The sequence below is a fragment of the Callorhinchus milii genome, unplaced genomic scaffold, assembly GCF_018977255.1.
Source record: "Callorhinchus milii isolate IMCB2004 unplaced genomic scaffold, IMCB_Cmil_1.0 Scaffold21, whole genome shotgun sequence".
Lineage (NCBI taxonomy): Eukaryota > Metazoa > Chordata > Chondrichthyes > Chimaeriformes > Callorhinchidae > Callorhinchus > Callorhinchus milii.
In genome coordinates, this window is record NW_024704762.1 from 10,512,977 (window position 1) to 10,537,620 (window position 24,644).

The window sequence follows — 24,644 nt, forward strand, 5'->3', positions numbered from 1 at the left end:
GCATTTCTAACTAAGCCAACGTCAAACACTTTTGGAAATCAAACTTCAGGTCAAAACATCTCAGATACAGCAGCAAATTGTAAAGTAATTGGTTTCTTGTTGTTGTGTATGGCATGTCACTGACACAGATCAGTTATGGCATTTTCCCATAGAATATTCACTTCCCTTTAATCAATTATATTTTGAAAAGAGCCTCAAAATGTTTATTTTCCCCATGAAAGGTTCTATTATCAATGTAATTAGAAGCACAGCAACTGGCTTGTAAAGACACTGAACAAAATAAGTTACAAAACTAGCTTTAAGAAAACTAAACCATACAATTATAAAATATCCTTCAAAAATACTGTACAGCATTGAAGGTTTACTAACTTTGTATTTATGCAAACCATTAAAAGTTGCTTTAAATCCTTCATATTACCTAGGTAACTCTTCATTAACTTCACATATAAAGCCTTACATTTGTTTTAAGCCATTATTTCAACTAAGTTCTCAAAAAATCTAGACAGTAAAACAGTAAAACATTTCATAAACTCAATGGAACCAGAGCATTGATCAGGGGTTTCAGGCGAAACTTCATATCTGCAAAAAAAAACAAGACAGATCATATTAGGAAGCCAGTTTGTTCATTTAATGGAATTAATACAATACAAATTAAGACACACGGAGGATGTCCAATGCAAATATCAGGAAACCCAGTTAGCCTCGAACAGGATCCTCAGCAGGTTAAGCTTGATTAATAAATTGCATCCAGTTTTGCTCACATAATACTTATGACAATCAGTGTTTTCAACACAAAGATGGATTCTTGGCGTCCAGTTCAATCACCATTTTTAAACAAGAAAGAGAGATCCTGCAATGTAGATATCACATTCAATACAATACAAAATTACATTTGTAAAGCGCCTTTCATGTTGGGAGGATATCCCCAGGTGCTGAACAGTCAGGGATTAGGATGCCTAGGTTTCTGATTGGCTTGGTGAGGTAGAGTGTGCATCCTTGGATGCTGATGCTGCCAGTGCCAAGAACTTCCCAGCACAATATGGAATATGACAGTGGGATTGAATGAACACATTGCTACAAATGCTTCCCGCCCTTACTAGAATTAAATAAAATGTCCCCCATCGGATCAGCTGTATCCTTGTTTGAAAGGTTGAAATATTGACTTCTGGTGAATGTTTGTTCCGGAGTGTTACCAATGAACAAAGAACGAACAGCATTGCCATAAATTGAATGAACCTTTCCAACAATCAGTTCGCCCCAAGATCCAATCAAGTAACTTCATTGAGGTTAGACTCGTCATGGTTTAACAATATATACACAATAAAACAGGTATAAAACATGCAAGTGTAACTGAATGTCCCAATCAGAAACTTACCTTCACTTTCCATGTTGATCAAATCTTCTAGTTCACAGGCTGTCCATAACTAAAGCACTGATCTTAGTAAAATACCACTTCAGTGTTTTATCCCCCTGAACACACAAGCCCAGACACAGGAAGCTGATGCCACGAGCAGGATAACCCTGATATTCAGTGATATGGATTTGATTTGCCATTTACAGGAGACAAACAGAGCACAATTGTTTTCCCTTCTCCCCTGGAAATTGTCACACAACAAAATTTTTTTCTACCACACAACCATAAACATACTGTAAAAAGTCTTTATTAAGAAGGTTTTTTTAAGTCAAAAAATAAAACTCTTAATACAATTTCATACCATCAAGTCAGTTCAGCAAATATATATCAGTACTTTAGCCATGTAAGGTTAAAGGTCCATTATCTTAAAATAAAATATATTTAGTTTTTTTTAAAATTTATTCAAATAAAGTACATTTTCAGTCCTATAAATTCCCTACATATACACAGTAAGAGGTAAACAAATGATAAACTTGAATATTTAGTAATCTGTACTGGTGCTGTCACACTCTGGTGTTATAAAACATACAACCACTTGGCTTCTCATCGCTATGTGTACAAGATATATTCTGTGCATTAAAAAATAAAATGCTAGGTAGAAATTTTAAAAACTCATATCTGCAAAGTGCGGCGGACCTTTCCTTTATTTAAATCTAACTGAATACTGTCATAGTAACTTTGACAAGCAGTACACAATCAGCACATGTGGTTACAACTGCTTAACAATATCTAACGTATTCCAAAATTGCCAATGATGACTGGGTTAAAATTAAAGCTAATTTGTAAACATCTCCTCTAGGAAATATAGTCTTCCAGTCGAAATAAAATAAGGTTTGTCTAGGGTGTATTGTACAGCGGTTATTCCGTCCTGGGTGTTGTCCGAAGTAGTTGCTAGGACATGATGCCACTAAGAAAATATACGAATGGCCTGTGACGCTGGTTTTTGGCAGACCGGGCACTTGGGCTCAGCTTTGTCACAGATGCGGTTGGCACACTCCATACAGAAGTGATTATGACCACAAGGGACGAGTGCTGCAATCACCTCGCTCTCGCGACAGACGACACAGTCCCGGTTGCTTTTCTGCCGACTTTCAGAACCACTGGAGTCTGTGGGGGAGCCAGATGTTGCTGAGGTACTCCCTGGGAGTGAGGAGGAAGAGTAGCCTGGACTGTTAGAAAAGGCGGATAGGGATGCCTGGTTCGGGAGCCACGCGAGATTAGCCAAAGGGTCACTTTGCACACGCCTGGCCAGCGGATGCTCAAGTGCAGCACCGTCTGAAATCGTTGGAGAAACTCGCAGAGCTGAAGAGCCACTGATGCTATTAGTGCGTCTCTGGGCTGTGGCACTGCCATTAAAAGCCTGAATGGGGTTGCCATGTTCAAATGGAGACCAGATCATGCTATGAGGCCCGTTTAAACAGTCGATGGCTGGATATTCCAAGACCACTTCACGCTCATCTGAATTGGCGGAGGTGAGGGATTCGCCAAACGAGAAGCTGCCGCTACCTGTGCTGAAAGGACTCGTCGGACTGGTATCTGCTAATCTGTTACTGTAATACGAATCAGTGGAAGTGCTCCCCAAGGAGCTTAGGCTGTCATTCCGAAAACTAGCAGCAGGTCTGCGGGCTGGGTTTGGGGCCTTGGACCAAAGGCTTCCAGTAGCGCTGATGCTATCTAAGCTTACATCAGTTCCATTGGAATGGAAGTCATTGTCAGCAGTTAAGTCAATAAGGACGCCAGTTCTCATAGAAATATGAGCCTCAATCTCCTCTCTCGCCCGATCCACATTTTCAGGCATTCCGGTGACCTCAAATACTGGCTCCTTGTCTCGGCTTGGAGTGACTATGTAAGTGTGAGTTGTTTGCTGAATCCGTTTGATGGTTGCTCCCTTAGGTCCAACCACAAGCCCCACCACACGATAAGGCACACGCACCTGGATTGTGGTCTGTCCTGGCAGGTTTGGGGGACTTGCCAAACTTGCCAGGCCATTGGTTTTGTTGCGAGATGCCCGGATCATTGAGAAATGTTCTGCTGCTGAAAGAATCTCTCTCTTGGCCATGGCTACATCTTCCTTCCTCCCAGTGACAATGAACACAGGCTCCTCGCCTCGAACAGGAGTCTTGATGTATGTATTGGTCTTTGCTCGAAGAGCCTTAATTTTGCAACCTTTAAAAAGGGGGAAAACACAGAAATTAGAGAGATGGGGAAAAACCTGCATTGAAAGTCTTTGTCAAACAATGACGTGACCAAACTTGCTATTTGTGAGAATTATGCAGATGTACCAACTATTTGCTCTCATTTTGATAGTCAGGGCCTCAGGTCATCTTTCTTTAACTACTGCTGGGGAAAGGGGACATTCGTGGATTCAAAAATTAATCCAGTGATGGCAGATAATCCAGTCAATTTAGAGATAACAAATTGCAGCAAAGCCTCAGCGAGTTTGTCTTTAATAGATTGGATATGTTACAGACAAACAAAGTTATTGGCAAAAGGAAGTATATCAAACGTAATCACACCAGCACAAGGAATAGTATACACATATTTTCAAAATGGTAGGAGTTAGGACTGTATTGACAGAAGTAACTAATCTACTCGTAAAACTCCCACAGGATATTGAGAGCTATTTCATCCCAACACAATTAATGTTTAAGCAAAGTAGGAGGGTAAAAGACCAACTCAAGTTCAAGGAACAATTAATGTATAGGCTATGACCGAGTTCATAAGCACAGGAACAAAATACTTCTCTGCTGAATGTGAAATAAGACTCAAAGAGAAAATCAGCAATGATGAACCTTAAAGGCAGATTCATTAAATATTACAGTTTAACAATTCAGTAATGTGGACTCCCTTTCAACTTCAGTATTGTTATGAATCTATATTTCACATTTGCAGAAGTCAATCAGTCTTGTGTTTGAGGGGCAGGAACTCAGTACATAGGAACAGAAAACCATTGTGGGCACAAATTTCAATCGGGAGGACTCACAACAGTATAAGATGGACCGAAGAAATATAAAGATTTCTTACTCTATTCCAACATCATCCTATCAATGTTGAATATTCATTACTATTATATAGTATTGCTGACACCTTTCGTACCTACTACTATATCTTACAATATTGCAGTGTCCTGAAGCGATAACCACATTTTCTTCCAGAATATCCCCTCCTTCTTCTCAATCTCATATTAGTAACCTCTCCATTAAGCTGCATCTTTCCTTCACTTCTCCTCACCCAAACACATTTCATTTCCTCAACTTGTCATTCTTCCTCTTACACTCTACTTAAAACACAAACTTGGTGTCAACCCAATCAATACCTCGATCTGTGATTCTCTCTTAATCGTCTCAGCCTTGGCACATTCAACAACAACAAGATTACATTTGTTTAGCGTTTTTCATGTCGGGAGGACGTCCCTAATTCAACAAGGTTTCTCAATAAAACTTCTCAATGCCACAAGAACGATGAAAACTCATAGAACTGTTCAGCCCATGGAGACGAACATCTGCAAACACGTTGCCAACGCTATTACTGGGTTTGCTATGTCATGATTAGGGCTTTTCTGCTATTATATGTGTATATATGTGTATATAAACATAAGGATTATTGGTATTAGGTCTTAAGATATTTTAAAAGACTGTCGAGATATAGAGCAATTCCATTTTAGAACTGGAATTAAAAAGACACTGATACAGCATTGAAAGATTTGTGCCCCAATTGTTAAACTGATTTAGCACAGCTATGCTAAGTGCTTTCGAAAAGCATTATCTGAGCTGTCAGGACAAATCATGAGATAATTACCTTCAAAAGAACGCAAGTAATATGCACTGTAATACACAATGGCACTTGTCAAGGAGCAGGCTCACTGGGTGTGAATGTTATTGCCATTCTGTATGGTTCAGTGGCTTTTTTCCATAACCAAAGGCTCTGCACTTCTCCAATATATCAGAAAACAGTGTCGGATCTAATTCATCTAACAAACATTACAGTACTTAACACTGAAGTCCTGTTCCCATTCTCAACCTGTCTGGTCTGTAGTTTAACAATAGCATCCAATCACTTTGAAAGTAACTGCGATTTATATTAACATTAACCATAAAGCTCCCTTGCCTCAGTTTAGGGGCTGTTATACCAAAACATTTTCCGCTCTTCTCTGTCGTCTTAGTTAGCTGGTGTAAGCTGCAGCGTGATGTGCATCAAATCACTTTCTGTGAGCATCCCCAAAATCTTCCTGTCCCTCATTAGGACAGTATTAGTCATCAATACCAGCAATACCAGTTTGTGCTCCCTCTCTCCACCCTCCCTCACGTTCACCTATATTAAAAATGATTAACCAAATATATAATGATATAAAATACAAGAGCACACTGGAATCTTACAGATTTGTGTTGTCCACAAAAAAACCCTGTAAAACACAGCTTTTCCAAAAGGAAAATAAACCTGCACCATCATAGGTTTTAAATAAACCAGTGAAATCACCATAGTAATCCATGTATTTAATATAACGCCTTATCAAGTCTTTGAGACGTCTCAAAGTGCTACATAGAATATTACTGTGAAGTGAATTGATGGTGTATTTTGTGTGACATATTAAAACAATAATAATAATAATCCTTGCATTTGATATAGCGCTTTTCACGTCAGGAGGACGTTCCCAAAGCGCTTCACAGAACACACTGTAAAGTGAATTGACTGTATATTTGTGGGCGAACGCGGCAGCCAATTGCGCACAGCAATGTCCCACAAACAGTCGTAGATTGAAAATGACCAATTTATTATTGTTTTTAGTTTTGGAGGGATTATTATTAGGCGTGTGGTTTCGCCCTGCAAGCAGGTAAGTAAAAGAGCCAACATTCAAAATAAAACAAAGCACTTAAAATATAAGCAGTTTTGACCATCCTGGAACGTTACCAGGTGGTATTTAAGATGAGAACACTGAGCTATTTATATGTTCCAATATAAGAAGCGGTGAACACTCAAAGACAATGGAAAACTCTAAAATAGACTTTGAGCACAAACAAAAACGCAGAGCACGAAAATGTTATTTCGAGGTGGAGAGGACCCTTAGAATGTTTAAATGTTTCCTCGTCACTAACACGGGCCCTCTTCCCTTAGCAAGTCAGCCAGACAACACATTCGGAGATTTGTCAAAGAATTTTAAACCCCCCAAAAAAACTGGCTGAACTGGAATTGTCATGTTCTTCCTGTATGTCCACAAAATAAATTGGAATTGGCAATGATATTAGCGTGGCAATGGCAGACTAAAATGTCATGGGATAGTTTTTCCACATTTCAAAGGCACAATTCCTGCCCCTCAATCGCACTGCTTACGTTTATATGTGGTGTGTGTGTGTGGGGAGAAGAGGGGAAATCTCATTAAGGCAAGTCACTTCATACCTGGCGAACAGAAAAGCACTTTGCTTTTTCAATCAACCTCTCCTGAATTTGCCCATTTAAAATTAATTCTAGATTATCGCTATTCTGAACTTCCTGATTTCTCTTGAGCTCCAAATACGGAATCTGACATGGTCCTACGATTCAAGCCCCAAAATGGTACCTTTTCAAATCAATACCACACTAGTTTCACACACGTTACTGCTCTAAACATTCCCATTAAGAAGTACTCAATAGTGACTGATGTTGGCTCACCCTGAACAAATGGACTTGATTCTGATGGGCTCAACAAGATCACCTCCCTCTCAATTTTTATATTCTTTAAATACAGAACATCACAACAACAGCGCCTTTTGCGTCGGGAGGACGTCCCAAGGCGCTGGGCAATCAGGGAGGTTAGGGGTAAGAGGGTGATCGAAGGCACAGTCGAAAAGTAGATTCAGAGCCAGATGTGGTGGGAAGCAAATTAGCACCTAAAGTCCACATGTTGAAAGTTTAAACTGATCTGCAACGATGTCAAGAGATACTGCACAGCGAGGCCAGGTACTTTCCTTGGGAAGGTAGAATAATTAAAAATGATCACACCTCTGAGAGTAATTACACAGCATCAGGTTTTAAGGAATTTCCTTATAGCGATGGCTTACACACTGAATAGGCCTTAGTTACTAGGCTTTTGTAAGTAATATATAGTAATGCATAACCAATTACATATATTGTCCCGTTTGCAAATCCAATCCTCAGCAATCTGATTATAATCATATGGTTATTAGGGTTTAAGCAAATTCTTGGACGAGGTACTGAAAATAAAACAATTTCTGACCACTTACTTGTCAACTAGATATCCCCAATAGAAAGAGCAAAGCCCGGCATGTTTGACATGTTGATGGGTAGACCTCTTGCCCCCAAGCCCCATGTGCACGGAGCACTATGTGAGCACACAATCAGAGCAGCTGTGATGACCCCTTTCCTCACACAGCCAACACATGAAAAATTATTATTTTGGCAAAGTACACACGCCTTATGTCGCACAACCAAACACTGGACAAAACAGAAACAATACTTATATGGAAACCTTAGTAGTTTGGCTTGAAGAAGCTGAAGCTCAGCAACGGGCTTTCGCATCCATCACGATATCCAGTGACCAAACAAAACATGCATCACCGACAGTATCCAGAGGTCGCCTGGCTCTTCTGGCATCTAAATCTTACTACAAACCGGCCTGTTTATTTACCACACAATAAACAAGGCAGTCCCAAGCTGACATGTCCATGTGCAACCACTCTCCAATCATACACATAGTTGAAGTGTAAATGACTAAATCCATTGCTGCACAATACACACCTCACCTACTCTGATAAGGACTGTAAGTTGTAGATCGCTCTCGAGTGTAAAGGAATTTTTTTGGACAACAATCTCTTCAACCCTCAGTAAGGCTTCACTCAGAGAGAGAGAGAGAGAGCTCAGTGAGTCAATCAGCTCAGAGAGTAAATCAATCCCAGGCCGCAGCTCAGGGCATGACATGACGTCTGCATATAAATCAGGCGCATGGGTTTGATTCTTTAACAAAGGAAACTGAGAAAACAGCTCAAAACGCCTCTGAAACCCCTCAAAACAGATGATATTGTCGCTCAATTACAAAGGTTTTATACGGAACAAGAAATCCCACCACAAAACAACACAGGGGTTCAAAACGGACGAGAATCGCTGGGGGCTGAACCCCCCCCCACACACACACACACAAGCCAACGCCGCAAAGTGGGGCTGAAATGCAGACCATCCACTCACTCACTGCGCCGTGTGTGTGGGGTGTGTGGGGGGGTGTGGGTGTGTGTGTGGGGGGGGGGGGGGGTATGTGTGGGGGGGGCTTCTCATTCAGAAAAACACTGGCGTTACATTACTGCTCCCGTTTAATACCATCACAGCAAATAAAAGGCTTTCCAGCTAAAAACGGATGGTGTCTGTGTGTGTGTTGGGGGGGGATTTGCTATCGAACAGAAAAGAACATTGCGCCCCGGTTTACAGCATTTCTGTTCGCTGTGCTAAAATCCCCCCCCCCACCCCTTGAACGCCCCCCAAAACACAGCCTCAATCGCTTCAAATCATCCGGTGAAAAGGGGGGGGGGGGGGAGAGACCGACAGCTTTTGGTGCAAAATGTAAATCGATTAATAGAACAGAACATCCCAGCATCACCCCCCCCCCCCCCCCCCCCCCGTCTACAACTAAACTGCAGCTTCTTCACAGCAAAAACAATTGATCTTATTTGGCTTTTCCAATCAGTTTATTTTTTGTTAATAAACAAAAATGTGCATCAACGAGACATTTATTGATGGTTGCGATGGACTTGCTGAGGGCTCCCCCCCCGGTGACTGCCCCCCCCCCCCCCCGGTGACTGACCCCCCCCCCCCCCACCGCCTGGTGGCTCCCCCCCACCACCGCCTGGTGACTGCCCCCCCCCCCCCCCCCCATCACCCCCTGGTGACTGACCCCCCCCCCCCACCGCCTGGTGACTGCCCCCCCCCCCACCACCGCCTGGTGACTGCCCCCCCCCCCCCCATCACCCCCTGGTGACTGACCCCCCCCCCACCGCCCGGTGACTGCCCCCCCCCCCCCCCCCCCCCCCACCGCCCGGTGACTCCCTCCCCAAACCCTTTCCTCTCCTTCCTTTGTTTCTCTGCTTTGCTGTAGACTGTGATTAACCCTTTCCCGCCTCAAGTTCAGATCCAAACTTTCCTTTGTCTTTTGGCCTTTAATGTCAGACGAGAAATCACGGTATCGATCCCAATTGATCCGCGATCGATCACATTATCATTGGAATGATTGGTGAAGTATCAGTGATGTCCTCTGCCAATGGATCCTAACTATCATTGATGTATATATTGTTACATACATCGCCGATGGAGCTTCGCACAGGGATGTGACCGGTGAGATTATTGACCGGGGATCATTATTGATGAACTACTACTGACAGATGTTACTGATCGGTTATTGATAAACTATTATTGGAAGACACTGCTGATAAGATCACGGATGGTCTCGTCACCGATCGGGGGGCTATTGAGGGGTTGGATATCACTGATACGGTTATCGATTACTTTTGATGGAGAGACGGGATTGAATACCGATACTGGTATCGATCGGTCTGAGGGCTTGGAGACTGACAGAGACTATCGATCATGGCTGCAGTGATTGATGGCGTGTGGGCCGTGCCTGGCGGCGGCTTTACCTTGTCTGCCCACGATCTCGGCCACATGCTCGGAGCTGAGCACCGGGACGCACTCGGTCATGTTGACGCTCTTCCTGCGGCCCGGGTCCCCGGGCACCGCGAACAGCGGCGGCGGCACGAGCGGCGGGTGGAACAGGGCGGAGGGCGGGAGGCCGGACAGTCCGTTCAGGCCGCCGCCGGCCTCTTCCTCCTCCTCCGCCGTCATCTCCTCCTCCTCGTCTCCCGGCGCCGCCGCCGCGACCCCCACCCCGTCTGGGCCCGGCCCCGGCCCCGGGTCCCCCAGCAGCCCGGCCTCCCCGAGCCCCAGCCCGGCCTCCCCGAGCCCCAGCAGGGACAGATGCTGCTCCAGGGCCAGGCGCCGCGGCTTGTGCTCCTCCTCGGGGCCCGGCCCCGGCACCGCGCCGCCGGCCTCACTCACAGCCTCCGTGTCCGAGAACATGGAGCCGGGCATCGCCTCGCCCGCCGCCGCCTCCCCCCCGCCCCCGCTCCCCGGCTTCCCTCAGCCCCGGGCCGGGGTGTGTGTGAGCCTCAGGGCCGCTCGCGCTCTCTCTCTCCCCCTCACACACACACACACACTCCCTCTCTCTCTCCCTCTCCTTTGTCTGCCGCTCGCTCCCGCCTCCCCCACCGTGCGCGCTCCCGACCTGCGTGCGCTCGCTCGCTCGCTCTCTGTCCCGCGCGCCACCTCCCCTCCCGCCGCTCTCTCCTCTGCGCTCGCTGTCGGGGCGCGCGCCTCCCTCCCCCCCTTCTCTCTTCCTCTCCTTCGCTCACACTCTCCCTCCCTCCCTCCCCCCCGGGGGCGGGGCGGGGCCGGGAGGGGGCGGGGCCTCAGTGACGTTGCCGCCGCCAAACAATGGGCGGGGTCAGTGTCAGCGCCGTGACCGTCACACAGTGAAGCCCCGCCCCCAGCTCCAACCCCTCACTGCCAGCCTTGTGTGCCTGACTCTGGGTCTGCTGCTCTGTCTGTGTGTGTGTGTCTGTGTCTGTGTGTCTATCTGTGTGTCTGTGTGTGTCTATCTGTGTGTGTGTGTGTCTGTCTGTGTGTGTCTGTCTGTGTGTGTCTATCTGTGTCTGTGTGTGTCTATCTGTGTGTGTGTGTCTGTGTCTATCTGTGTGTGTGTCTATCTGTGTCTGTGTGTGTCTGTCTATCTGTGTCTGTGTGTGTCTGTCTGTGTGTGTCTGTCTGTGTCTGTGTGTCTGTCTATCTGTGTCTGTGTGTGTCTGCCTGTGTGTGTCTATCTGTGCCTGTGTGTCTATCTATCTGTGTCTGTGTGTGTCTGTCTGTGTGTGTCTGTCTGTGTGTGTCTATCTGTCTGTGTGTGTCTATCTGTGTCTGTGTGTGTCTGTCTGTCTGTGTGTGTCTGTCTATCTGTGTCTGTCTGTGTCTATCTGTGTCTGTGTGTGTCTGTCTATCTGTGTCCATCTGTGTCTGTGTGTCTGTCTGTGTGTGTCTATCTGTGTGTCTGTGTGTGTCTATCTGTGTGTGTGTGTCTGTGTCTATCTGTGTGTGTGTCTATCTGTGTTTGTGTCTCTTGTGTTTGTGTGTGTGTATTAGGTGTCTGTGTGTCCACCTGACGTGAAAGGCGCTATACAAATGTAATCGTGATGTTGTTGTTTGTGTGTCTATCTGTGTGTGTAGAACAGTTTCTCCCTCTCAATAACTCTCTGTCTCTCATTCCCTCACTTTCACAATTCACTGACTTGCACCTTGCACACTCTCAACAAACACACAATGGCAATTGTTTAATCATGGCAATAAACACAAACATGCTTAAAAGCTGTATATAATATAATGCTGCTTCTTTTAAAAAACACACATAACTTGTTCCCACAGAGAGCTTAGATGTGAAAAGATCAGAATACCAAGACAATACCTCTGCACTCAATGAAGCTTTACCATGATATAAAAATATAAGGCGCTAAATCAAATGTAAGGCTTAGGAAACATTCGGAAACATCACTTTTCAAATAATGTTTCCAATTAGGGAAGCAATGAATTTTACTCATATTTAAAATTGCGATTCTATTCACTACATCAAAGTTAATAGAGCACAATTGAATACATTTATAACTAACTGGTCATTTTGAATTATGGAGACAATTTTATTGGAGGGGATTTCAAAATTACGTATTTTAAAGCTCACCTGGTCAAACAAAGATACTGTTTATTTGATGTATAACATAGAAACTCTATTTTGATAATGAGGCACATTTGAAGTATGAAGAGATCAGTCTCAACGATGTCAGAACTTGAATTTTGGAAGCCTATCCTTGAGGCACAAACAATTTTTTCACCAAGTTTTGTTTTATGTCTCGTAATAAAAATCTACCATCAGAGAAATTATAGTTTACGGTTTGCTTTTTTGGAAATGTCAAGTAGCCACTTCAAACAATCTTGAGAGGTACTAGAATTAAAATTTTAAAAAAACTGGAAATGTGTTCAAGATCTTTTCTTAATGCTGAAATAATACAAGTTCAAAATATTTGATATTTATGTTACGGTTACATACACACACCTATGTATAGTTAATTATCATATTACCTTTTATCAGAACACACAAGTGACATTTCTCATGGTCCAAACATTCTGTTTCTAATCATTTCTCAGTTTCTTAAACTTAAACCAATTAACCCTTCAGTTGCTGCTGAACAACAATTGCATCAGATTACATCGGATCTGTAATCATGAACGTATGGAGGAATACAGCAGTTGTATGTGTTGATTCAGTTCGTATGCAGTGAGTGTGATTCAGGCTCACGCTGTATGGCTGTAGCAAATTAAGTGGCACAACGTGATCTTGTATCTATGATTTTATGCAGTCGACTGGGTCCATTGCACTGCACTCTGAAGGCTGACTACTGAGGAACATTATGTGTAGTGCTCAGGTTTATGAGAATGAGTTGAAAGTGCTGTACAAATAGTACATTTTATAGAAGATTGTAATTTCTGAGATTTTCACATTATTATTTCCAAGTACTTAAAATTTTTCAAAAATAATTTGAGATTATTGTTGTTTGAATCAACTTTTTTTTCTAACTAGAATTCGACCGGAGAGCATCAGTATGAAATCTGGCCACCTAGTAAATAAATAATCCTTACATTCAATACAGCAAAATGTTTCAAAGTACTTCAGGTAATTGCTGTCTACTACCAGGGCTGGTATTTGTATGCCAACATGGCAACCAATTTGCACATAGCAATGTCCTGCAAACAGCTATGAAGTTAGGGTTAATTCATAACACATCAGTATTTACACATCCTTTATATAAATGCAGCTGCTGTTCTGCAATGAAAACATGTTCTTTAAACAAAAAAATCCATTTTTTCACATTCACACACTGGTAATCATCTCTCATTATCCTGCACTTTAAACAGTTCTTTCTTCGCTATTTTCAACTGGTTCCTATAAAGTTATAATTAAATTGTGTAAAATAATCAACCTTGCACTTTCACACCGAAATGTCTCAAAACTGATGTCTCAGATTCATTACTGTTAAGTGTAGTGACTATTTGTAGGCAAATTAGTGTAGGTCAAGATAGCACATGTCCATGTCTGGTTTATAACTCAGCCATACAGGTGCTCAGTGAACAGCACAGTAATGATGTCATGTTACCATTTGGGCATCTCTCGTTGCCTGGAAACAAGCAGAGCAAATAAAAGCAAGACTGAGATGTTACCCTCGGTCTGTATTACACTGCGCTAAAGGCGATAGCTTTATACTGACATAACACACCTGCGATGATTCAGTTGAACCAATGTGTGATGTGTTCTACTGATTAATATGTTGTACACTGCCAACACTTTTGATTCTTCAGAAACACAGATTAGATTATTGCCAATTTAATTGAATGGTTATGTGGACTGCAGCACTGAACCTCATTAGATAATTTCCCAAATGAACACTGCAAATCAGAGTATTTAAATGTATAGAACCCCCCTGCAGACCATTTTCCTCCCTTAAGCAAGTATGCACTATAATTTGGTGTTTCATTGCTTGCACAATAACAAAGGCTGCTTGTCCATCAAAGTTATCCCAAAACTTTGCCCCATTCGAGAAAATTTACAATTAGGTCGAAAACAATCTCAAATACACTTTAAGGCAACATATTTGATGTAAAGTGAGCTAATAACATCCATTTTGCTGGGTGCATTAAATAAACATTAAAATGAATGTATAATAATGAGTTTCTAATATGGGACAGCTGGAATTGATTTTCGAACACGAGTAACTACATTGGACTCGAGTATGTGTGGTATAGTAGCTTTGACATGATTCAACGATCCTATTGCAGAGATTACACATAGCAGGGGACTGAGCCCAATGCTGAGCATCTTTGAAAGGTCTATTTCAGTACCAACTTTATATTCATTTCACACTAGTTCAGTTATTAGTTGTCAAGATACTGTTGAAGAATAAGGTCACAGTCTATACAATTATAAATATCTAGCAATTTTATCTGCATACATTTCATTCCTTTTAAAGAAATAAGGCTGTATTATATGTCTCCTCTCTTTTAAGCTTTCTATCACAATGGAATATTACCATTACCATGGGAACAAATATTAAATTTTATATGAAAATCACAGCTTGTATTTCGTTTCTCTCCAGTTATTAAATTCTATACCCCTCTCTTTTGTTTAGCTCAAACAGCGAAACTATAACTGAGGTTTCCAACTCCAGCAGTTCTGGCTTGAATAAGGAAATACAGCACTACTGTTCTCCGTATGAATTAAAGTTACAACTGAGATCATTACAGAAACCATCAAATGAAGATTACATATTAATCAGTTAAGAGTACTGTTGGCAGCAGCCATGACAAGTCAATTCTTTTCACTCATGCAGAGTGCAAGTTCATTATGTTCTATTATTGAAAATAAACAAAATATGGAAACAAAACATCCAAATTTACAGGTTTAAACTGTACAATTAGTTCACTGATGAAGGGAAACACGGTACTCCTTTACTAGGTCTTTTAACAATGAGAACTGAATTGGGAACATTATTAGCTTTTTAAAATTTGCCGCCCAATTTTATGCGTAATGTAAAATCACTATGTTGAGATACCATGGAATGATAATTTCATTTAGATTTATGCTGTGGTTGAGAATCTCCAAATTTAATTACCTTTGTATCCTTAACAGCCTTTAAAGGGAACAGATACTCTCTGATGTGAGACAATGGTAAAGGAGCTAAAATCAACCAGAGAAAAAAACGAGAGGGCATATCATTCCCGATTGCTATCTAGTGTCACCTGCTGGTAAGCACAAGCTCGCTCCACATAGTCAAGTCTGCCTGAATGGGAATCAGTCTCGACACCAAGATTCCATGGTCCAGCAGCCATCCGGGAGCTTTCAGAATCTGAAAAACTCAAGCAACTTGAAACCACTTTTTAGCAATGATATTTTATTGATGAACTATTCAAGCTTTTACAGTCTAGTTGCATCACCAATATAAATGTACACTTACCAAGAGGGAAATTAGAAACATGCATCATAAAATATTTCAATTTTTTTTTCTTACAGCACATTCATGCACTATGGTGGTTTCCATTTAAGACACACTGTGCTTTACTGCAGTTGAAGATTGTAATGTTTTAGAAATGCAACATACAAAATTGGAAATACTGGATTCATTATTTTTGATGCATGCTCATTCACAAATATTAACTAAATCGCAAATCAGAGATAAGAATTTTCACACAAACTTTACAGTATTTTACATAGGTTTAAAAAAAGAATATATAAAAGACTTCAGATTTAAAAAAATGGGTACTGGCAATGGTCGACATGCCCATCAAAATGAACGTTGCCATCTGACAAAAAGATGACTTTCCTCTACTGGAAAAGTAGCTCTTCATACATTATAAGATTGGTTGTGGAAATTGCAATGATTTGTTTACTTGGCGTTTTTCATCCTTAGGAATATTTTCATTCTCTTTATGTCCACACTTCCCTGAAAAATATTGGATTCTAATAATCTCCTGCCGAGAGAGGAAATTACAATTTAATACACAAGTGTGAACGATAGCTCCTTCCTGACTAGAACATCCCATTCAAGTTCAAGGCACACTTGTGTCCACTGAAAAGTCATACTACAACCAGTTTGGATCTGCACTCATTTGATGGCAATTTAATTTATAGTAAAGAACAAAGAAAAGCATTCCTGGACTACAAATTTAGTTATGAAAAATCTGCAAAAAATAGGAGGACACCATTCAGCCCATCAAGTGGATCTTTCTGATTTGTTAAATCCCAATGCCCTGCCCTTTCGCTATACTGCTTAATACCTCTACTCCCCAAGTCTCTTTTCTCCCTTTAAAAAAAACGTATTGATTCCAGCCCTATGGTCCACTTCTCAAACTTCTGTGTGAGGGAATGTTTCCTGGCCTCCACCTAATAGAGGAAGTATTGTTAAATGATAGTTGTACATTTATAAGGTGAAATGGAACTTTATGGTCCCATCTACCACCTTATTTATCACTGGATTTATTGTACAAATACTCTGCCAGTTTGCCAACATTTAGTAGCATTGGCACAGATAGGAGTGCTGGTACCAGTAAGCAAAGTGGATCTGTGCACATGGGCAAGTATCTGGCCAGAGGGGGTGAGGAGATAAATACTTCATACGATTCAATAACTACTTTGATCTTGAAATCTAAACTACAACAATAAAGAATATTTTGGAGTGCGTCCCTACATTAGTGTGAAAACCATCTATAAACAAACATTGAAACAGGAACTGAAGAAGCTTAAACCATTCAGATTCTCCTCACCTTAATTATACTTTGGCTATACATCATCGTCATCTTCCTCCTCCTCCTCCTCTTCATCTTCTTTATCTTGTGTCGCGTCCACTTCACCTTCAGATTCATCGCTCTGTGCCAACATGTCAGCCATTAGTGCCTCCTCCAACTTCTTCCTCACCTGCTGGACCAGCTCTTCTTGTTTCCTACCACATATGATGTAACATGCATGTCAAGTTTAATGGAAGGCAGAATTTGTTTTCTTTTAACTAAATGATGATCAAACAACAAAATACAGTATTGTGCAGTAACAATACAAATTTACCTTGAGAGAAGGAAAATAATGTTAATCTATATTCTGTACTTTCCATCGCTAGTATGCAGATATAAAAATATTTGAAAAAGGAATCCTACACAATAAAACAACAACTCACACTTGCGTAGAACCCCGCATGCAAGGTAGCGTCCCAGGGCACTTAAAACATTATGGAACACTTGCACAGCACTAGTGACATTTATGTAAGTCAAGTTTTCATTTAAATATACAGTATACATCTTCAATATGATGGACCTTAAACTATAGTTGGCCATCACAATCACTTGGAATAAAATGTTAAATACATTTTGAATTCTTGCCTCATATTCCAGATAACATTTGAATACTATATCCTCAAATAATATTGTTTGAATATAAAATTATTTAATTCCTACCTAATGTCATCATCTGTGACCATGAAAGCTTTACAGAGCGGCTGAGAAGTATTCAGCCACACACCAGGATTCTTCTCCACTGCAGCAGATAGCTGTCCTGTGATCGGATTGGAGCTGGTATGTAAAGCACTTGCTATAGCAGACAGCAAGGTTTCATCTGTGCACCCAGGTCCCACACCTTAAAAAGATACAACTTTATTACTAATTATAAGTCAATGGCCTCAGTTTATCATCCACAGCTTTCTCAAAACTCAGGAACAATCCATAGTCATGCCAATAAGTCCTAAAACCTGTATTACTTTTTCCCATAATTAAGACATTTCTTAATTTAGGCAAATTGTAATTTATAAAATATACTATTTTAAAGCAATTTGTAAATGGACGAGTTGGATACAGAGATAAGGTTATTGAGAAGTAAGAGGGAGACGTGGAAATGAGATTAGAAAACAGATGGACAAGCATTGTTCTGGTAATTATAGTTATCCAAACACCTTGGCGATATCACTGCCAGATTCGTGAGAGCTGAAAACACCTCACATAACAAACCAACCACAAATGGTTTCCTCCCGTCCTCAAACAAGGGAGCAGAAAGAAGAATCTTTCTAGACGTTGGGCTTACCTTGTAGGCCTTTAGGTAGATCCATAGTCTTGATAATTTCCTCTGCAATGTCAAAGGCATTCAGCCCAGTAAGTTTTTTCTCCCAGAATAACTGTAAAATTTACAACAAATTATATAAAATAAATCCTGGAAGAGGTTTCCAAAATGTGCATACCATAAGATTAATGAGTAAGAATCAAAGCAGTGCATTGGCTTAATGCTAAAAAGGGTTTTGGAGGAGCAGAAAGATGAGCTTTGAGCTCCAGAGGCATAAGATTAGACTATATCATATTAACTCATTAAACTGCTCAATATCGATATCATCATTTAATTCATTAGCTTTATTCTGTGTAACCACACGACTGAATAAAAAGCATTACAAAGATATTAATAGCGAATGAAATCAGTATCACATATAGATATGGTAATGAAACACTCACTTGCCGAGGCTGTTCAACAGCTTTCTGTGGATCCATTTTCACTTTGTTGTTGGGATGGTTTGTCACTTTTGTAACTGGTTGTTTGAAAATTGATGCTGTCTGTCTAACAGGTAATGATGTGTTCAGATCTGGCTTGCCCTGTTTTTATAAAGGCAAAGGTTACAAAAGAATCCTCATTTAACAGCCTGAAGTCAATATACACAACATCAGTTTCACAAAGTGTAGTACAAATCCTGTCATAATCCGACCGTCATTCTGCATTAAATGAAAAGGAGAGAAAATTGGTACATTATATTTCACATGATATCTACACAGTTTTTGATGTCTGTAATGGTGCCAGTCCCAAATTGCACAGATATCAGACTTATAAAACCCACTGTCAAATATAGCCAATATATATTGTACATGAAGAATTTCTAAGACATACTGACCTCTGTAATCATCTCAGTAATACCAAGGACAATGGAAATAACAGTACAATACAGCAGCAATTAAAACTGGATACATTTTCAGCATCAAGTTACGAATACCATAGCGTTCAGACTTTGTCAGCATTAAATCACTGCAAAGTTGTTTAATACATGTGATTTGCCACAGCAAAACTGAATTTTAAGAATCTTATATTTTTGATATCAAATAGGTCACATTATTTACCAGGTTTGGGTGCAATGTTTAACAAACACACAACAATCTGCATTAGCTTAGACTATTCGCAGCTTCCGGGATAGCTGTTTCCTTAAAGAGGAAGCAAAGTTGGGGAAGGAGCATTTATCTGTTCAAAGTACTGCTTCTATAGAAGAGAAAATCACATATATTATATGTGTGTGTGTTATATATGTATAATTCATATATGTATGGCTTATTTTTTCTATCTGCTCTATTCTATATACATTTCTCTATAAAATACTAGTTTTCTACCTGAGTGGGTGTACAGCCAAATAAGAGACAAGTCTGAATGATGTAAAAATAGAACCAGGTCCTATCTGGCTGATCGCTTCAGGTTTCACACCCCTGAAATCTATGTATTTCAAACAATTATCCAATTCTCTTTTTAATTTGCTGAAATGCTGTCTCCACGGGTTACCTATTCTACATAATCACCCTTTAGTATAAAGTAATTGCATCTGAACTATTTGTTTACTTTCTCTCTCTCTCCTGAGCTCGAATTTGTGTTCCTTTATCCTAGGTTTCTTTTATGGTGTTAAACATATTAAGAGTTTGATTTCTCTATAGATTGTGGAGCTTAAATAGATCTCCTCTGAGCCTTCTATTTAATGTGAACATTACCAGCTTTCACAACCTATCTTGTAATTCACAGTACCCTCTCCAGTACCACAATGTTGTTACCAGAATTGTATTCCTAGTAGGGCCAGTTACCAGATATGTTCAGATATGTACCAGTTACCTAATTGATACTGTGTGACCAAATATGACAAATTTTACACATGACAAAAAATGGTTACCATTAAGGAGAACACGAGGCTCAACAGCACTTAATGGGCTTCTCGTAGCACCTAAATCTCCACAAGACAATCATGCACATGGCACCTTTGAGATTGGTTTGAATCATGTAGGAAAGCAACAGGTCTGTTCAGAACAACCCTTTACTCACTCCTCCACCTTCACACAAACAAAACGCATCTTGTGTGATAATATGGGCTCGAACCTACATTCTAACAAAGCAACTCAAATGGTACAGTATTTGTAATGTGATGCCCTAAGCATATACTGCAATTCTTGTTCAAACAAAATGCTGCCCATGAAAGAACACTGCAATATGGTTCTAAGTGGAATACTCCTGTTTGAAAAAAACTCGTCTCCACCTAAATCTATTTTTTTCCACAAGACAAGCTTTTCTGAATTTTAGTAAAATAACAGTTTACATTTAGGATCTACAGCAGAATAAGGTTAAATTCAAATCACATACCAAAATACTTATTCATATAATTTGAATTCCTTTACAAGAAATCCAAGTCATGTAAATGAAGACTCTTTGTGTGAACAAGAAATTTGTTCACACTAACCCTTGGGAACTCCGCTTCCAAAAAGATTTACTTCCAGGGTGGATTTGCCGCGGGATCATGCCAATTTCTAATCGATTCTTAGTAAGGAATCTTATAATGAAATACCGCAAACTGGACTCGATTATATTGCGTTTGGTTAAGCCCAATTTAAAAAAACTCCTGTGGCACTGCCCTTACCAAAATATTTTCAAAACCATTCAGAAAGTCGAGCAGTTTTATTTACCCAAGCAATTTCTAACCACTAATAATTTCTACATTAAGTTATACATCCACGTAAAAAACAGTTTTTTTTATTGACATTTGAATGAACAGTATCTTCAAAGTCGAAGAAAAGTTTTTCAATCATGAAGTTACGACTTGATTCCCAATCTTCTAAACCTCAAGCTAATTCTTTCCATTTGAGTGAGGGAATGGAAAGATTAATAAATCCTTCCTTTCAAAATGAAAAATTCTAAACCTGTTACTGCCTTATCACTCTACTCTAGCAATTGGCTATACCTTGACCTGATTGGCAGAGTCAAACCGCAGTCTCTGTCTGTTCTTGTTTAGTTTGCTGATGAGCATTTTCCCTGTCCGGAAATCAAAGCTGCTCAGATCCATTGAGTTTCCCAGATAGCGTGCAAGCTGAGGCTTGCTCCTGAACTTCTTTCCACTTGGGCTAAAAGGGAAGCACAAAACAAATTCTTAGTACATTATACAACATGGAAAGCCAGAATGTATGTTTTAATTTTTGAGAAACTTTTAGGGATTGTACACTATAAGAAGCCACGATTCCATATGGAGCCACAATACCAATCACAGTTACATCATGAAGAGAAAATAGACAAGATTTTTTTCCCCCTACATGAGAAAAGGTACAGCTCAAAATGGGAATTTTAGAATGATGGCACTTTCAAGTTCAATAGGCAAGTTACTGAGTTAACGTTTTAATGCCTTTCTTTTGCTCATGCTAAAGTAGTTCAGCATGTGCAGCCAGCCTCCTGGACCAAGTGCTCATCCGTCATTTGTAAGTCTACCTGGGAAGCCTTGCCAAGTGAGGGTTTTAGACATGATGGCATTTCTTGACAGAAGATACTTGTACAATTTGTCAATCTCAGATAGTCTCACACTTTTTTACGAAAATATTATTTCTCACAAACCAAAACACACATACGCATATTTTGGAGCCGGTGTCTTGCAATTGTTTTATGTGAGCATTTCTGAATAAGCATTTCTGGCTTCCGCTTAGCTTTCCTCGGTCAGTGTAGTGAGAATGGTAGTTTACGTAATTATGGTAGAGTGTTCCTCATTCTCTGATTCCAGTGCAACCTTTATATCTCAACCTTGAGCAACTTCCTTCCATCATCTGGGGTGGGGTGAAGGTGGTGGTGGCCCTTTAAATTTTACAGAGGGAAGTCACATGACTTTCCCCGCCTTTGGCTGACTCATCTCATTCCCGCTCCCCCTCCCGCTGCGGCTGTTTGGTTGGCTCCGGCCTCCTGTTCGTCCCTCGGCCCCTCCAACACCGGCGGCCGTGTCTTCAGCCACTACGCCCCAAAACTCTGGAACTCTCTACCTCAATCCCTCCGCCTTCCCCACTTTTAAATCCCGCCAAAAGACCTTCCTTTTTGGTTGAGCTCATGGTCACCTCCCACCCCCCCCTCCGCCTGGGTTGAAGTCAGACTTCGCCACTGTCAAGCGCTCCGGGATGCAACCCCGCATGAAGGGAGCTATGTAGATACTAATTGTTGTTCTCAGTGTTCTTATTCAACAAGCAACAGGGCAAGATCTTCAAGCCTTACAAGAGCCTTAAACAAGTTTAAAAAGCCTTAAACAAGTGCAAATATGTAAAATGATGGAGTGCTTAAAATAACTTTTCCCTGCAAGATTGTGGAGGTTGGAAGAATGAAGACGCTTATTTACACCCAGTTAAAAGATCCATTTTAACTATATACATAGGCCAGAATGCTGCCAAGTAAACTAAGCTGACACAATTAGTTGACCAGGCTATTTCTCCAGGTCTACATGAACAGTAGAACCAGGATGATTTTTGATCTCACCAACATTTAATGTATCTTTCAGCTGGAATTACTAATCATGAATCAAGCTGGGACTCTGACCATTCTCTTCCCCTTCCTAGCTCTTAAAGAAAAATTCCTTGATTTCTATTCCTTAATCAACTAGGCAGCTTTAGTGCTCATGCGCAATGTCCATGAACACACTGACAGCCATATTGTGTTACAGACCTACTCCTCCTACCATTACTGAATTTCTCAAGAGTTCATCACAGTACATAAAAAACATTATTCTTAAATTTCAACTCAAATTGGTTTGCCGACAGGACTATTAAACAATTAACTATGTAAATACCTGTTTACCCACATTCCCAGTTGGTTATTTACAAAATAACTAGATAAAAAATTCCTGTGATGAAACTCTTGCTCACATGGGGTGATGATTCCCAAATAGGCAAAGGAAATTATATAGTACTATATTGATAAAGAAATATATTCAATATATTCAAAATCATTCTAAATCTGTTTAAAAACAAACACTTTGGGCTTGGAAAAGGACGTGGAAATGAAGCTGTGTACCACATATGCTCACATCAGTTATTGATGCACAGGGGACTGGAGGGAGGTACGAAGGCATAGTAAAAGATGTAGATTTTAGAAGCGTTTTGATGGGCAGCGGCGGTTGTGGGAGGTAATGGCACTGAAAGGCAGAGGAATTTAAGGATTTTCCCCGAGAGCGTGGGCAAAGTGGCCGAAAGCCAACGGCGGTTCACGCAGCCCCGAATGCGCGGGTGGAGAAGGTGGAAATGCAGATAACAGAGCAGTTCGACCCTCCCCAAGAAACGCGGGTGTGGAGGCATTTGGAAGTAAGGACAGTATCTTCAAGTTAATCCACTGAGGAATAGGGAGCCTGTGCAGCCCCATTCACTGCGATGTGAGAGGCGGCCTCAAATGCAAGGATTATTTTCATATTGGAGTGGAGACCGCAGCATAGCGGTTAGCGCTCTCGCCTCACAAGTGAGGGCACTCGGGTCCGATTCCTGGGTGGGGTGAAACCTTAGGCAGGTTTCCTTACTCCATACGCCTCTGTGTAACTAGCAGTAAGCAGCGAGTCGGTTGGCGTATTACTTTCGGGGAGTAATAACCCCCTCCACACAAAAAAAATTTGGTCACTCATCCACAACCGTGTGTGTGTGTGTGTGTGTGTGTGTGTGTGTGTGTGTGTGTGTGTGTGTGTGGGGGGGGGGGGGGGGCGGGGGCACCGATGCGCGCAATTCGCTACCAAAAATACAGTCACTACACTTTACAATGTATTATCCTGTGAAGCGCTTCGAGGCGTCTCAAAGACGTGATAAGGATAATAAATACAAGAATTATTATTATTATTATTTATGACTGGGGGGGGCTGTAGGCCAGGCCCGGGGTGGGGGTGGGGGAGCCTGTAGGCCTGGCCGCGGGGAGGGGAGGGGGAAGCCCGGGGCCGCGGCCCTACCGCGCTCACCTATAGTAATAAACATCGCTCTTCCCCGCCGACAGGCCTGACTTGCGGGTCACCTCCTCTCGTTTCCAGCCGGACGGGAGCGCGGGGCACTCAAACCGCTTCCTTTCCATCTCCAGGGTGGCGATGGGTGTGGGGGGGGCCCGGGAGGCCGCGGTGCGGGTAGAGCCGGGCGGGGAGGCCGCGGTGTGTGTGCGCGCGAGGGCCCGGGCGGCGGGGAGGCCGCGGTGTCGGTGTGTGTGTGTGTGTGAGGGGATGGGGGGGGTGGGGAGGGGGAGGGGGGGGGAGGGGGCGGGGAGAGGCCGCTGTCGCTGTCCGGCGGGCGGCGCCGCTCGCGCTTCTCGGCCGTTACACGCGGCGCGATACACAGCGCGCGCGGCGGCACGCACGCAGGCAGGAAGTCTCGCGCATGCGCACCGCGGGGAGCGAGGTGGGAGAGGGAGGAGGGGGGGGGTCCGAACCAACGCACCCCACGCCTCCGCGCTCCTTCCAGCGCGACGAGACCGAGAAAATAGTGCCGACCCAGGCAGGCACGTGACCCGGCGCGCCGCGCGCCAGTTTATCAGAGCCCCATTGAAGAAAAAAAAGGCGGCGGGAGGTGGGGG

General features: G+C 42.0%; 2 protein-coding genes across 3 annotated transcripts; both read right to left on the reverse strand.

The window, feature by feature from the left end:
* Positions 1 to 1,641: 1,641 nt before the first annotated feature.
* LOC103189691 (RNA-binding E3 ubiquitin-protein ligase MEX3C) lies at positions 1,642 to 10,141 on the reverse strand. Its single transcript, XM_007910179.2, has 2 exons — positions 10,030 to 10,141; positions 1,642 to 3,580 (listed from the first exon to the last, which is right to left on the reverse strand). The coding sequence occupies exons 1-2, from the start codon at positions 10,088 to 10,090 to the stop codon at positions 2,322 to 2,324; spliced, it is 1,320 nt and encodes a 439-aa protein (XP_007908370.2). The 5' UTR covers positions 10,091 to 10,141; the 3' UTR covers positions 1,642 to 2,321.
* A 5,277-nt stretch (positions 10,142 to 15,418) lies between these two features.
* Positions 15,419 to 24,207, reverse strand: mbd3a (methyl-CpG binding domain protein 3a). 2 transcript variants are annotated; one of them, XM_042342655.1, is made up of 7 exons: positions 24,043 to 24,207; positions 21,046 to 21,205; positions 18,524 to 18,661; positions 18,105 to 18,195; positions 17,486 to 17,663; positions 16,805 to 16,980; positions 15,419 to 16,012 (listed from the first exon to the last, which is right to left on the reverse strand). In XM_042342655.1, exons 1-6 carry the CDS (start codon positions 24,150 to 24,152, stop codon positions 16,821 to 16,823), a joined length of 837 nt encoding a protein of 278 aa, XP_042198589.1. In that variant the 5' UTR covers positions 24,153 to 24,207; the 3' UTR covers positions 15,419 to 16,012; positions 16,805 to 16,820. The 2 variants fall into 2 exon arrangements, with proteins under 2 accessions (XP_042198589.1, XP_042198588.1); XM_042342654.1 differs by having other exon boundaries at positions 21,052 to 21,205; positions 24,043 to 24,190.
* Between the last annotated feature and the right edge of the window lie 437 nt (positions 24,208 to 24,644).